This window comes from Mixophyes fleayi, chromosome 12, assembly GCF_038048845.1.
Source record: "Mixophyes fleayi isolate aMixFle1 chromosome 12, aMixFle1.hap1, whole genome shotgun sequence".
Lineage (NCBI taxonomy): Eukaryota > Metazoa > Chordata > Amphibia > Anura > Limnodynastidae > Mixophyes > Mixophyes fleayi.
In genome coordinates this window covers 64748786-64764854 of record NC_134413.1, presented here as the reverse complement: position 1 = coordinate 64764854, position 16069 = coordinate 64748786, and the positions used below count along the sequence as shown (strand labels likewise).

The 16069-nt window shown below is 39.3% G+C and overlaps 1 protein-coding gene across 1 annotated transcript; it reads right to left on the bottom strand.

Moving 5' to 3' along the window:
* Positions 1–381: 381 nt before the first annotated feature.
* LOC142108338 (olfactory receptor 5V1-like) lies at positions 382–1404 on the bottom strand. Its single transcript, XM_075191968.1, has one exon. It carries the CDS (start codon positions 1402–1404, stop codon positions 382–384), a length of 1023 nt encoding a protein of 340 aa, XP_075048069.1.
* Positions 1405–16069: the final 14665 nt, after the last annotated feature.

Below are 16069 nucleotides of genomic sequence, written 5' to 3'. Positions count from 1 at the left end.
TTTTTTACAGAGTCGCATTTTAATTGGAGGAGTCCTCTGTGTCGATATGGTGTACTGCATTCAGATGACTAGTTATAAGGATATTATTTAAAGAACTGTCAATGAATAGAGTCCATTGGTCAATAAGCCTTTATAAAATAAGTAGATTCTGTACAGAAATACCTTTTGTTTGGTGGTAATCATTTAAAAAAAAAATATTTATCATGCAAAAAATTTTTGATTAACTATATTATCTTGAGAATAAATCAAATGGAGGAATTCATATTTTATATTTATATTTTAGTCATGCAGATTTTTCTTATTTAAAAGATCTCTTGCATTATGAAAATGTTTGAAATGAAAAGTTATCCTTTCATATAAAGTTCACAAAATGAAACTTGCTTAGCCTGGATATGAATCAAGAACAAGCTTTAATAATCTTGATTTCCTTACTGCTGACTTCACATCCTTGTTCCTTAAGGTATAAATGAACGGGTTTAACACAGGGGTAAGGACGGTGTACATAAGAGCGAGGAATTTATCGTACTGGCTGCCATTGGGTCTGATGTAAACAATGATGGCTGTCCCGTAGTACAGACTGGCTACAATAAGATGGGAGGAGCAGGTGGAGAAGGCTTTCTCCTTGCCTTCAGAAGTCTTAATTTTTGAGATTGTGTTAATGATGTGAATGTAAAAAGCTATAATAATAATGAATGGGACAACCGTAGCAAGGACAGCCGCTAAGAGGGTGACCACTTTGCTAATGAAGGGATTGGAACAAGCCAAGTTCTGCAGTGGAGTCAAGTCACAGACAAAATGGTTGAGCTGATTTGGACCACAGTATTTCAAACGAGCTGTGAAAATGGTTGTCATGAAAGATATGGTAAAACCAATAATCCACGGAGCTATGGCTAGCTCAATATAAAGTCCCTTACTCATAATAGCTGAATAGTGCAAAGGGTTATTAATCGCTAAGTCTCGATCAAAGGCCATGACTGCTAAAAGATAGCATTCTGTTATTCCTAAACCATTGAAGGCATACATCTGAGTGAAACATCCAAGTAAAGATATGCTTTTATTCCAAGAAATTAAGTTATCAAGAAGATTGGGAATAGTAACAGATACAAACATGATTTCCAAAACAGCAAAGGTACATATAAAAAAATACATTGGAGTATGAAGCAGTGGCTCAGTCCTAACTAAGACAATGATGGCAATGTTTCCAGTGACACAGATGATGTATGCTAACAAAATGATAGTGAAAAGTAATATTTGCAACTGTTGCAAACTGGAAAAAGCCAATAAGATAAATTCTGTCACCATGGTCTTGTTCCCGTCTTCCATTGTGCAAGAAAGGGAGCCTGTAAGAGAAACATTAGAAGCTATTGTTAATAAATTCCAGATATCACCATTAATGGAATACATCATTCGATTCATACAAAGGCTATTCCAGGGCTTCTTCCAATTGCGGTTCTATAATATCACATGCTTGCTGTCATTTTCAGTGCTCATGTGACTCTATTTTATTGCTGTCTACTATGTTTTAGAATTTCAGCAGAGTAAACACAGAGGGCCTGATTTATTAAGGTAAGGAAAGGAAAAAAAGGAATAACTCTTTTTATTCATTCATTTATTCATGCTACCAAAACTCTTATCCATTCTCTCATCAACTCCCATCTTGTCTATTGCAACCTCCTGCTATCTGGCATTCCTGACACCCATATATCCACACTTCAATCCATCCTAAATGCTGCTGCATGACTAATCTTCCTCTCTCACCGTTCCACATCTGCTGCACCACTTTGCAAATCCCTACACTGGGTCCCTGTGTCCTCCAGAATCAAAATTAAATTACTCACCCTTACCTACAAAGCCCTCAACAACACTATCCCAGCATACATCTCAAATCAAATATCAAAATACTCTCCCTCCCACCCTCTTAGATCGACCTCTGACCTGCGCCTTGTCTCGTCTCTGGTAACCACCTCTCACTCCCGCCTACAAGACTTCCTCCGCGCAGCTCCCCACTAATGGAATTCCCTACTACGCTCAATCAGACTTTCAAACAGCCAATCTTTAGACGCTCTTTGAAAACCCATCTCTTTTTTAGAGGTGACCTTATCCCTGACAACACTATTCACACTAATGCACTCTCATAACTGTCTCAATCTCCACTCTGACCCTCATTTGCTCCTCTTGTTTAAGCTGTGCTATCTTCCACTTAGCATATAAGCTCTCTAATGAGCAGGGTCCTTCATAACCTTTGATTTTATATCTGCATTTATTTTGTCTACCTTGAAGGTCCCTGTTTTATGTATGTCCTGTTTCCCCTACTGTACGGCGCTGTGGAGCACTGTGGCGCCTTACAAATCTAGGATAATAAAAATAATAACTTTACACCTTAGCAAAACCATGTTGCATTCAGCGTAAAAATAAAGCAATCAATATTTGTGTGCTACATGAAAAAGCAGCCACTATTTAACTTACGTACAAAATAATAAACTAATGTGCATTGTAACACGGTTTGTCCAAGAGCAAGTTTACTCCTTTTTTCTGCTTTGCTCTCCTTAATGACTCAGGCTCTTAGTGTCCCAAATGTAATACTAAATAAACACCTTTGTTTGCTTAAAAAATAACATTATTTAAACAGCAATATGTTTGGGTCAGTACTATTATTGGTTCAAAGTTTAAACATAAGTTTAAGCTAAGTTTAATATAGTTCTAAAGCTATGTCTGCATGAATCTATGGTTGCTACAGTAGTGTAGCTATATTGCATATTTGTTAATAGATGCAAAACCCTAAGATTTTCTATTTTGTTCAATATTTCATTAAACCACTTTGCACTTTATATGAATTTATTGGTATGACTGTTACATGTCCTACTAGAGGGATACTTGTATTTGTTAAAGATAGTTTAACTCACACCAAGTTTATGACTCCTACTACAAGATGATGAGTTGATATGTTAAACTTCTAAATAGGATATATGGGGGTGTTGCCTATAGCAACCAATCAGAGTCTACTTATTATTTGTCTACTACATTCATTATGGGCAACACTTTCAATACTTTTTTCAAAGTCTTAGTAAATCTACTCAGATATTTGTGATTTACTAACATTGGGCTTCATTTAGAATTAGGAAAATCCTTTTGAAAAAGAGCGCTACTATCCATCTATGAGTCCCATGTCATGTGGTGGAAGTGAGGCACTGCCTGGTCCCTGTTGCACAGCGCTACTGCGCATGTTCGACCCTCCTGACGGCAGTTCCTGGCTTTCTTTTAGACTCCTTCCATCCTGCATGCAGCACATGAGCTGCATATGTCCCCTATGTGAGACAGTGTTGGGTGATGCATGAACGTGCAGCTTACAGGGTGACTGCTTTATATATGAATATATAGATGTACTACATGGACATGTAGTACATAGAACCTCACTGAGACTACATATATACCTGTTCCCGTGTTCCACAAGACCTGCTGCATACTGCTGTATACAAGACTGCTGTTTACCTACAAGGTACATAGATCCTGCATCCTGAATTACAGAAGGTACTTCACTTTATCCTGTTACCAGGGCTGCCAAGAAGAATTCAGGGCCCGGGTACAACAAATTCATGGGGCCCCCCTCATAGTGAAGTAAGCCCCAAAATTTTTTTGCGCCGCCTTACGGCGGCGCAAAAAAGATTAGGTTTATGCTCATATATTCAGGGGCGTGGCTAGCCAAACGGCAGTGCAAAAATTTTGGGAGGTGCGGTCATGCATTTGGGGGCGTGGCAAACGTGCCATTGGGGCGTGGCTAACATAAAAACCACTAGGCTCTCAATTCGCCGGAGCGTCACATATGTTTAAGCACTCCTGACTTTCAGGACATCTACCACCACAGGGTAGTATACAAACAATGCAGTGTGTACACAAACAGTTCAGTCTTGGCCTACACCTTACATTGGACACAACATTCACCAAAAATTGGTATTGTCCCTACTAGAATCACAACATTTCACACACTGTGCTGCTCTCTCCTACCTGTTCTTCTCACTTTCTCCACCTGTGGCTGCTGCTTTCTTTAGTTGTGGCTTGTCCGGATCCAGAAATGCTTTCCCATTTTTTAACCCCTCTGTGCTCCCCCTAATTTTTTAACCCCTCTGACATGCTGCTTCCCCGTTTTTAACTCCTCTGACATGCTGCTTCCCCGTTTTTTAACCCCTCTGTGCCCCCCCTTATTTTTTAACCCCTCTGTCATGCTGCCCCCCCGTTTTTTAACCCCTTTGTGCCCCCTCATTTTTTAACCCCTCTGTCATGCTGCCCCCCCGTTTTTTAACCCCTTTGTGCTCCCCCTCATTTTTTAACCCCTCTGTCATGCTGCCCCCCCCCCCGTTTTTTAACCCCTCTGTGCCCCCCTCGTTTTCCTCCCTTCACTTACCTTTTCTCCTCTCTTGGTCTTCTCTGCTGCTCTGTGCTCCATTGCTCCAGACTGACTGAATGCTGGGCATGACATGATGACATCACACCCAGCATTCAGACAGTCTGAATAGAGCACAGAGCAGCAGAGAGGAGGGATGCCGGCTCTGCGATCAGGTGAGTATGTTTTTTTTTTTTTTTTAAACTAGCCTGCTCCCCCCACCAACGACCGAGCCCCCCCCCACCCCCCCACCCCCCCCCCCCCCCCCCCCGCCAAAAAAAGGAAAGGAAAAAAAACGTTTTGAAAAAAAAAATTAAAAAATTTAAAAAAATCAGCAGCGCAAGGGCCCGGGCCGGGCCCCCTGACATGCCGGGCCCGGGTAATTAGTACCCGCTCCCCCCCCTCTCGGCGGCCCTGCCTGTTACAATAACACCCTACTCACGTTCCGCTGACATCTACTACAGACCTTAGCCTATATGTTCTGCCACTAGGTTGTGCCAATATATCCAGCTATACGGTGAAAATGTTCCTGGACCAAACCATGTTGCAATGCAAAGGATTTATATGCATTTTTTTGCATGTGGCACAAAAATTCTAAACAATTTTATTTTAAACAAAAAGACAATTGTTGTGAACTCTTATCCTTAACATTGAATACATGTGTGTATCTAGCAGAAGAAAAACATATTTAGATCAACACATTTAAGCCTGCATCCCAACGTCAAGGGTACCTCATTCCATTGAGGTCCTACACTGATCTATATGCTTTAAACACCTTTAAAATGCAGTTAAAAGTAGATGCATTCACTACCCAAGTACAGGGGGTTGCATCTAGCTAAAGCTGGCTTGTGAGCCACACCAAAAAGAACCTTTAATAGGCCTAATAGACAGTTAGTAAGATAACATAATGCAACATTTGAAACAAAACCAGAGAAAACCCAGCTCGGTATAGCCCATATTTTATATGGTACCAGCTGCTTGGCAATAAGCCTGCGCTCGGTATATCTCATATTATATATGGTGCCAGCTGCATGGCAATATAAATGCCCATATATGCATGCAAAACAAAAAGACAGTTGTTGTCAGCACTTTACTTTAACGCTGCATACATGTGTGTATCTAGCAAAATAAAAACATGAGGCATTGGTTCATATTTTTATCAAAACATTTAACAATTGATAAGCTTCCCGAAAGAATTGAGTTTTTAGGCACCACTGGAATGTTTTGAGGATAGGACAAAGTCTTGTTGAATGAGGAAGGGAATGTCGCAGAGTGTGAGTGCAGCTCAAAAAAGTCTTGTATCTGGGAAGGGGAGCAAGCAGTGAGGTTGTAGCTGAGAGGTGCAGATTTCATAGAAAGAGCGGAACGGTGGAGTTTGAAGATATTTGACATACCTTGGGGTAAATGTATCATACCCCGTTTTTTTCAACTCGCCGATTCACAGCTAAAATTTAAAGCGGCGCTGGCTTGTAAAGGCAAGCGCTGCCTTTACAAGCCATCTCCGCTTTAAATTTTAGCTGTCAACTCGCCGATTCATGGCGAGTTGAAAAAATCAGGGTATGATACATTTACCCCCTTATGTTTAATAATAAATCAAGGGTGTTTTAAAAAATGCCTCAGCATGCTAAATTAAATAAAAATATGTATTATTTGATATGTTTTAATTGGCTCATTAAATAAATTCTAGTGAATTTCAAATGGAATATTGGATATTGGGCTGAACCAAACTTTAAACTACAGAGATAAAAATGTATGTTTGCATGCTTGTCAATAGTACCCATCTAATACCTTATATAAGCTAAAAATAATATTATGAATTAAAATATCATGAATTTGTGTAGTGCCAACTATAATAAGCAGATTTTGCAACTGTAATCATTATTAGGTCAACATGTATTCTGGAAGTGGTTAATTGCAACCTAATTGTGCTCTTTCCCAAAACCTGTTACCTGAAATAGTTGCTGCAGTCAGATAATTATACAGGATTGAAGGTAACAAAAAAAACAACTAAAGTATTAAATTGACCACAAAGTAAATCCTCCCAAAAACTGCAAAAGTGTAAAAATTGCGGTGATGGCAGAAACACGAGAAGAAAAGCATAGCCTGAAAAATGCCACCTGCCAAGTTTAAAAAATACACCACTATCTGAGCTAGTTTAGGTGCAGTTCCTAAGCTATTTTTTTTATTATTTATTGCACCCAGTTTTCATAAAAAATTAAAGGCCTTTAAATTCTTAAAGTCATAACGCAATTCTAATGATCACATCACATTAATAAGAAATGCCAGTTTTTAAATGTGTGGTTTCATAAGACCAAACCCTATCATAGCACATATATAAATATATGTTAATTGTACAGTTTTAATGGCGGCTCATTTCCAAGTGCAAAATTGTGTTAGCTATTGTTAAATATTATATAGATGATGAAACTGGGCAATTACATGTCATATCACACCTTGCGAGACAAAATAGAAATGCACCATATATTAAGCATACATTGTTAACATCTTCAATGTATTCCTTTCAATTTTAATATATATTTTAGATAATGATGTATGAGATATAAAAAAATCTTAAAAATAGCACACGTGTACTATATAACATGTGATAGACTTACTTGTCCAAGAAAAATTAAATTAAACTGTGGTAGAATAATTTGTATCAACAATATTCTTTCCGTTCTTCAATTTTAGTAGAGGGCGTCTTTAAAAGACCTCTGTGAATATAATGTGCATCAATTTATACTTTAAGCCGTACAGAGGAGAGATCTGTAGATTTGCTATAGAGGGAACACCTCTCCTTTGATACCAAACTGTCCTCAGTGTTTAGCGATAATGGGACACATGAGGTTACAACCTAGGGAAATTGTTCATGGAAAAAAAAAAGCAAAACAACATTTCAAAAGTCAGTTTTTGTAGTAAAAAACTTGTGATTTTCTTTTAGATGAGCTAAAGCTAAACAATGGATATGTATTAGTGGCTAGTGAGATGCATTGGAATATGAATAATTCAATTTTGCACATGGGAAATCATGTGTTATTGTCACACTGGATGCTGCCATATTTGTGACACCACATATCACTCACTCACTTTGAAAGGGGCCTTAATATAAATGATGCTCTCCTCATTGCCTACCGGTGATTTTATTGCAGTTTGAAGTCAACATAAGCTATGAATTTAGAACTGATAGGACATTAACTTTTTTCTTTATATCAAATGTAGGGATTACAATACAATAGAAGAGAACAAAAATAAATTCGGAGGAGTGACACAGACAATGTACAGTAAGGGCGTGCTAAACTCAAATGCCCACAGCCATGTCCAAATCAAGCTCTGGTCATCACAAAGTTACTTGTTTTTCTGCAGTATCTCTTGCTCCAGCTACAAGGCTAGTCTAAGTCCTGATCAGAAGTGATGACAGTCTTGTATGCATGCTATAACATGTGTTTGCAATCAGGAGTAGTTGTAAAAATGTATTTTCTGTTCAGTAGACATTTAGAACATCCTAATAGTTGTATTTCATTGGGAGGTCAGAGTGCAATCAGCCAATCAGAAGAGTCTTGATTGCGGTGCGGATAATCATTATCATTTCTACCAAAACAGGGGTCATGGGGTGCTTGGACAATGCCACCAACCACCACCAATTACGCGACTGAGCTTCCATAGTCTGGAAAACAAATAGTTTAAAAAAAGTAGAGAATATAGGGTTTTCTTTCAACATATGATAACTGATTCATCCCTGAACCTTACAAAATGTCTGAGGTATATGCAAGTGTTCCTAAAGCTGTGTATAATGAATATATGTGGTGGAAAGAGGGAGTAGTATAGTACACATGGAGATGTCATTAACAAATGTGGTAATGCAAAAAAAGAATTCCCAAAAGAAGTGGTCACACAACTAGAATGTACAATTTACAATTAGAATGTACAATTAAAATGTACAATTTACAATTAGAATGTACAGTTAGAATGTACAATTCACAATTAGAATGTACAATTCGAATGCACAATTTACAATTAGAATGTACAATTAGAATGTACAATTTACAATTAGAATGTACAATTAGAATGTACAATTTACAATTAGAATGTACAATTAGAATGCATTGCAGCACCCCTACCCACCACCACCACCAGATTCATTAAATTCTGGACAGGGGTAGAACATTATATTTTAAAAGGATCTTGAAAATGTTAACTCTACAATAGGTTCACTGATTTCATATAATATATATTCGAGAGATATTGCCCTGAGATTGGTGTTTCTCACGCATTTTACATTTCATCATTTGAGATGCTACTAAGTCCATATAATATTAGAATTAACAAACCGACCAGGATATTTGTAATAAGTTCTTTTATCATGGAGAAAAGGGGAGTCTAAACATGTAAAGCAGGAAGTTCAGGAGGAGAACATAGATATCTGCTCTATTATCATGTAACATGACACTGGATCTGATAAATGCCATCAGAACTGCTACAAAATTACACAATGGATAGGTATTAAATCCCAAAATTGCAAGTAAAACAGTGGTATTTAAAGATATAGAGATAACTTCCATCGCAAACCCAATGGATAATGTGTATTTTTTCAACTGCAACAGAGGGATGAGTCAGAGCCCGTGAGACTAAAAACTGGTTAGGCTTTAAGTTATAACAATAAATACTTGCAGTGTCCATTTGGTATAACACTGTATTTCATAATCCCTGCATTTGACCTAAGTAAAAAGTGCTACTTAGATTGGTATTTATGATGTATTAAGCATTGGTGGCCAGTTGGGGCACTTAAGTGTCTGAATGAGTAGTGCATACACAAATTCATTACCCAACAGTGATGATGGAGCATACAAAAATTCTAAATGTTAGAATTTGACTTAATTAGTATAGTAAATATCTTTATATAATAAAAATTGTTACTATAAAGTAATTTAGTCAAGTACAAAAAAATATATATTTTGACAGCTCAGTAGACAAACTGTTTAGAGACAACTTTTATCTATGTACTTTTTAGGGCGATAGAGATGAGATACTAGGTTAATAAAGACACAGGGGCTACGCTCCTTCACGTGATGCAAGAGCAGTGATAACTCAGGGTATCCCTCCCTTATTAAATCTGAATAAAAACAGAGTTATGCGCTGATTGACTTCTGAGACATATAGCTACAGAACCTTAAGTGGCCATAGCGTGCTTAAGTTTGATTAGAGAAGTTCAAAATATATATATGCAACCTTGTGTGTGAAACATAAACCTTACTGATGTCACAATGTAAGGATATGAAAAAGTATAATAGGAACAATTTATTATCTAAAACGCAAGTGATAATCACATTGGTTGTACAATATACAGTCTAATAAAATGCATTAACCAGTGATAATCCATGTAACATAAAATGGTAAATTATAAATATAACTAATAAAAAAAAGGTAAAGGCAATATAAACAATTGGAAAAGGGTAATTAAGTCCTAAAAAATAGTGGCAGTCAATGTAACGACGCTGTAAAGGATGACCCCCCCATACCCCGACATGAGGAGCCCGAAGATCTCATTGCCGACAAAGTAAGAATACAGACTGCTTGAATAAAAGACTTAAAGCAATTGTGACCGATGAAGAGGCTGGCAGAGTGGAATGATGATACTTTCAATGGACACACTATCATTCCTGCTGTTAAGGTAATTGAAGGAGGCAACAGCTGTAGATTGTACAAGCCTTTGTAAGCGACATATTGTGGTGGACATGAATTTCCCTTGTTACATTGGTAACAAGGGGCTAGATTTACTAAGCTGCGGGTTTAAAAAAGTGGGGATGTTGCCTATAGCAACCAATCAGATTCTAGCTGTCATTTTGTAGAAGGTACTAAACAAATGAAAGCTAGAATCTGATTGGTTGCCATAAGCAACATCCCCACTTTTTCAAACCCGCAGCTTAGTAAATCTAGCCCAAGGTCTTCATATTGTATATTGTTCATGTTTCTTCATTGTTAGTTCTTCAGATCAGGGGGTAAATGTATCAAAGTGCGATTTTGCAACTCCAGCGATTTTCTTGGGAGAGTTGAAACTCGCCGATGTATGAAGCTGAGTTTTCATACAAAATCGCCAAAGTTCTGCTTCTGTCAAAATCGCTACTTGCAAAATCGCCAGAGATCAAACTCACCACTGTTTGCCACTGCAGCTATACAAGTCTCCAATGTATGAAGCTGCGAGTTAGCAAACTCAGGAGAGTTTGCTTCTAAACACGCCAGATACAACACGCTGCTTGATAGCAGCGTGTTGTATCAACACATCACTGTTACACTGCCCTGGCAGTGTTAAAAAGTTAAAGAACAGATAAAAGTTGAAAAAAAAAAAAGCGTGAGGTCCCCCCACTATTCATGCTTAACCCTAGTGCTGCCTGACTAGTGCTGGTCCCGTGAAAATCGGGGAAAAATTTTGCGTGGGGTCCCCCCGATTTTCACTTTACCAGCACTAGGCAAACCAGCCAGGGTTGGTGGCACTATAGCAGGGGGACGCGCAGCAGGGGTCCCCCTGCTATAATGACTAACCAACCCTAGACTGTTCAGCGCTGGGCTGGATTCCCTAGGGAGTGGGGTCCGCCGAAAAAAATGAGCGGGCCCCCCATAGAGACCCCCAGCCCAGTGCTGATAGCACTAGGGCTCTTCCTACTACCCCTGGGCTGTGGGTAGTAGGGTAATAGGGCGATAAAGTATTAAAAAAACAAACTGACACCAATTTTTTTTGTGGAACTACAAGTCCCAGCCAGCCAGGTTGCCCTAAAAACTGTGGCCATGCTGTTGCTTGTATAACTACAATCACCAGCATACCCACGACAGCCAGGGCATGTTGGCACTTGGAGAACCACAAGTGCCAACATGCCCTGACATCCCTGGCTTGCTGGGACCTGTAGTTCCACAAAGAAAAAAGTTAAATAAATAACAACACCCTCATAAACACCACATATATTTATTAAAAATAAAAACCCCACAATAAATACACTACCCACCCTCTTTTTTACCACATCTATTTAATAAAAATAAAAAACCCCAAATACTTACCAATGCTGTCTTCTTTCTTCTTACCAAGGTCCTGGCTTGCCCCAGTCCCTTAATATTTATACTTCCATCTTGACGGCTTGCCCCAGTCCCATCCTTTTTTTACCTCCATAAACGATTCTTGAGAAACTGGAACACTTCGCCCACAAGGGGCCCATATTTGTAATTTCCCGAATCTTTGTGCTTGATTGCAGGAAAAAAAAAAAAAGTTCTTGAGCCGCCGCAAACTAGTAGGAGGTCCGTTTCGCAATGATCTTACGTTGTTTGCATAAGAGCAAAGTACAGTATTATGGCATTTTCCCACGCAAAATTTTTCACCGATTTTCACGGGACCAGCACTAGTCAGGCAGCACTAGGGTTAAGCATGAATAGTGGGGGGACCTCACGCTTTTTTTTTTTTCAACTTTTATCTGTTCTTTAGCATTTTAACAGCTGCCGGAGCTGCAGTGTAACAGTGATGTGTTGACAACTCACTGTTACAACACAGGAGAGTTTGCCAAACACAGGAGAGTTAGCTAAACTCGGGAGTGTTTACATCGCTCAAAATCGCCAGAGATGATCAGCGATTTTGAACATGAGTGTCAAAATCGCAGCTTGATACATTTCTAGGTTTTTTTTTAAAACTCGCGGGTAAACACCCGCGATTTGCCGCGATTTAAACACGCTGGCAAACTCGCACTTTGATACATTTACCCCCAGATCTCTGTCTCTCCAATTAGCTAATATTTTCAACTCAAGCACACTATGGACAATTAGGATTCCTTAACTATATATTTCAGAAGTCAATGAGAGCATAACTTTATTTTTATTCAGCTATAGATGAGATAACATGATTTATATTGTATACTCATTTTTTTCTATCTATGCCGGTTACTAGGAGCTACAAGATTCTCAGGCTTATCCTATCCAACTAATACACAAATTATTGGTAAGGAGAAAGTGGAAAGTGGGAATATTGTTAATATTAAAATCAGAAATTTCCCAGATATAGGGACATTTTGGAGGGTTTACTCAAATAAAATAAAAAGATAAGTCAGTCTGAAGTTCCTAAATAATACCCAGTAAGTGAGATAATGTGAGTTTTGCTCCTTAATACTAGAGATGAGCGCACTCGGATTTATGAAATCCGAGTCCACCCGAACGTTGCCGATCCGAGTCGGATCCGAGACAGATCCGGGTATTGGTGCCAAATTCAAATCTGAAACTGAGGCTCTGACTCATAATCCCGTTGTCGGATCTCCCGATACTCGGATCCTATAAATTCCCCGCTAGTCGCCGCCATCTTCACTCGGGCATTGATCAGGGTAGAGGGAGGGTGTGTTAGGTGGTCCTCTGTCCTGCTATATCTCGTGCTGTTCAGTTAAGTTCTGTGCTGTTCAGTTAAGTTCTGTGCTGTGCTGTGCTCAGTCCAGTGGTGCTGTGTCCTGTGCTCTGTCCTTCTGAGGTCAGTGGTGCTGCTGGGTCCTGTGCTGTGTCCTGTTCAGTCCAGTGGTGCTGTGTCCTGTGCTCTGTGCTTCTAAGGGCATAGTTATTTCCCCAATATTCCAAAGTGTTTAAAAAAATAAAAAAAAGTTATTTAAAAAAAATACAAAAAAATAATTACATTTTTTTTTAATTACAACAAAATTTGCACAACCAATCCTGCAGTATAAGCCCATTGGTACTGCAATATTACCAAGTTCACACATTCAGCAGTAAAAGTCCAGTGGTACTGCAATATTACAAAGTTCACACATTCTGCAGTATCAGTCCAGTGGTGCTGTGTCCTGTGCTCTGTCCTGCTGAGTTCAGTAGTGCTGCTGGGTCCTGCGCTGTGTCCTGTTCAGTCCAGTGGTGCTGTGTCCTGTGCTCTGTGCTTCTAAGGGCATAGTTATTTCCCCATTATTCCCAAGTTTTTAAAAAATAAAAAAAAAGTTATAAAAAAATTTAAAATAAAAAATCTTAAAAAAAAATAATTATAACCAAATTTGCAAAGCCAATCCAGCAGTATATAAGCCCATTGGTACTGCAATATTACCAAGTTCACACATTCAGCAGTAAAAGTCCAGTGGTACTGTCTGCTATTACAAAGTTCACTGATTCAGCAGTGTATAAGTCCAGTGGTACTGCTATTACAAAGTTCACTGATTCAGCAGTATAAGTCCAGTGCTACTCTCCTGTGCCGCATATAATTTTTAAAGGCTTTGCCGAGTGTGTGTGGCTTAGGGGTACGCTCTCTTGTGCTACATATAATGGAAAACCAAAATTTGGAGGATAAAGTAGGGAAAGATCAAGACCCACTTCCTCCTAATGCTGAAGCTGCTGCCACTAGTCATGACATAGACGATGAAATGCCATCAACGTCGTCTGGCAAGCCCGATGCCCAATCTCCTAGTACAGGGCATGTAAAATCTAAAAAGCCCAAGTTCTCAAAAAATAGCAAAAAGAGAAACTTAAAATCATCTGAGGAGAAACGTAAAGTTGGCAATATGCCATTTACGACACGTAGTGGCAAGGAACGGCTTAGGCCCTGGCCCGTGTTCATGACTAGTGGTCCAGCTTCACCCAAGGATCTAAGCCCTCCTCCCCCCCCTACAAAAAATTTAAGAGAGTTATGCTGTCAGCAACAACAACAAAACAGCAAAGAACTCTGCCTTCTAAACAGATGACATCACAAATCCCCAAGGCGAGTCCAAGGGTGTTGTTGGTTGTGAACCCTGACCTTCCCATCACTGTACGGGAAGAGGTGACTCCATCCAGCATTTGCAGCACGCCCTCTGCATATGCTGGAAGGATCACCCACAGTCCAGTTACAGATTTGGCTAATGAAGGTGTGAATGTTGTACACTGGGAGGAGGATATTGATGTAGCTGGCGCTGAGGAGGATGTTGATGATTATGATGCAGACAGATACCAAATTGCCTTTCTCAATTTCTATTTATATTCTAGACTATATAACGGCTAAAAAAAATTCTGTTTTACTCCTAGTGGAGAGGGGATCTGATGCAGACAGATACCAAACTGCCTTTGTCCATTTCTTTGTATATTTGAATTTCTAGTTCTACAGTCTATGCAGGCTGCTTTATTTATATTCAACTACAAGTGTAGGGCGGGAGGGGGGGGGGGGGCATAGATAGCCACCAAAGTAACGTGGTCCATTTAATTTCACTTTCTAGCTCCACAGTCTGTGCAGCCTGCTTTTTTTATCTTCAAAGTATTTATATTTACAAGCCTTGCAATCTAAATTAACTAGAGGTAGTGACGTGGTAGAACTCCAAAAGGCAGTTTGGAAGCCCCTGTACAAACTGGCTCTATTTTTTAACTGCGTTGTCCCCCCTCCAGTGTGTACTCGGAAAGAGTTTTTAGTGCAGCGGGGAACCTGGTCAGTGAGCGGCGAAGGAGGTTGCTTCCTCACAAAAATGATGTTTATAAAAATGAATAATCAATTCCTCAATGAAGTACAGCACTGCCCTCCAGACAGTACAGAGGGACTGTGGTTGTGGAGTCCAGCGGAGACGAATTGATAATGTGTGAGGAGGAGGAAGTACACACTGTAGGGGGAGAGGAATCAGAGGTTGAGGATGAGGACGACATCTTTCCTCAGTAGAGCCTGTTTAGTTTGTACAGGGAGAGATGAATTGTTTTATTGGTGTGGGGACCCAAACAAACCAATCATTTCAGCCACAGTTGTTTGGTAGGCCCTGTCGCTGAAATGATTGGTTTGTTAAAGTGTGCATGTCCTATTTCAACAACATAAGGGTGGGTGGGAGGGAGGGCCCAAGGACAATTCCATCTTGCAACTTTTTTTTGGGCATTATGTGACCATTCAACAGTCGTTTGCCATGTTCAAAAAGAAAATGCCAACAAATTCAATAAATTAAATCAAAAGTTAAATGCCCTGTCATTATTTAAAACAAGAGGTTTTGACGTGCTAGAATTAGTGTAGTGTTAAGATGTTATAAACACTACACTTGGAAATTGGAGGAGGTATTGTGGCCCCGGTATCAAATTGGGTACCGGGGCCACTCAACTACGCAGTCCAGATACTTGTTTGGTGAAATTCAGACCAGTTGAGGGTGTATTTATTTTATTGTGGCCCCGGTATCAAATTGGGTACCGGGGCCACCCCACTACGCAGTCCAGATACTTGTTTGGTGGAATTCAGACCAGTTGAGGGTTTTATTATTATATTGTGGGGACCACTCTATCTATACCACACTACAACTCTATACCACTCTATTTAATACTTTAATTCTATTTAATACTTTAATTCTATTACTAATTCCCATAAAGAGGAACTGCCGCTTCTATTTAATACTTTAATTCTATTAGTAGTTACCATAAAGAGGAACAAAATAAACCAATTTTACCAAAAGTATAATATGACTTAGACTTACAAACACTACACTTGAAAGATGGTGCCTTTAAATGAAAAAGTCAGTCTTCATTGCACGACTATGTGCAACAGGGACAGTTTTTTGGTTTACAAAGTCAACCAATAACACTTCGACCCTGTCTGTCTTTAACATACTTGATGGGATCTCAATGACGAATGGTCTGTACCATGTTTGGAGGAGGTATTGTGGCCCCGGTACCAAATTGGGTACCGGGGCCACTCCACTATGCAGTCCAGATAGAGGTGTATCAGATATTAAACAACGTTGACTG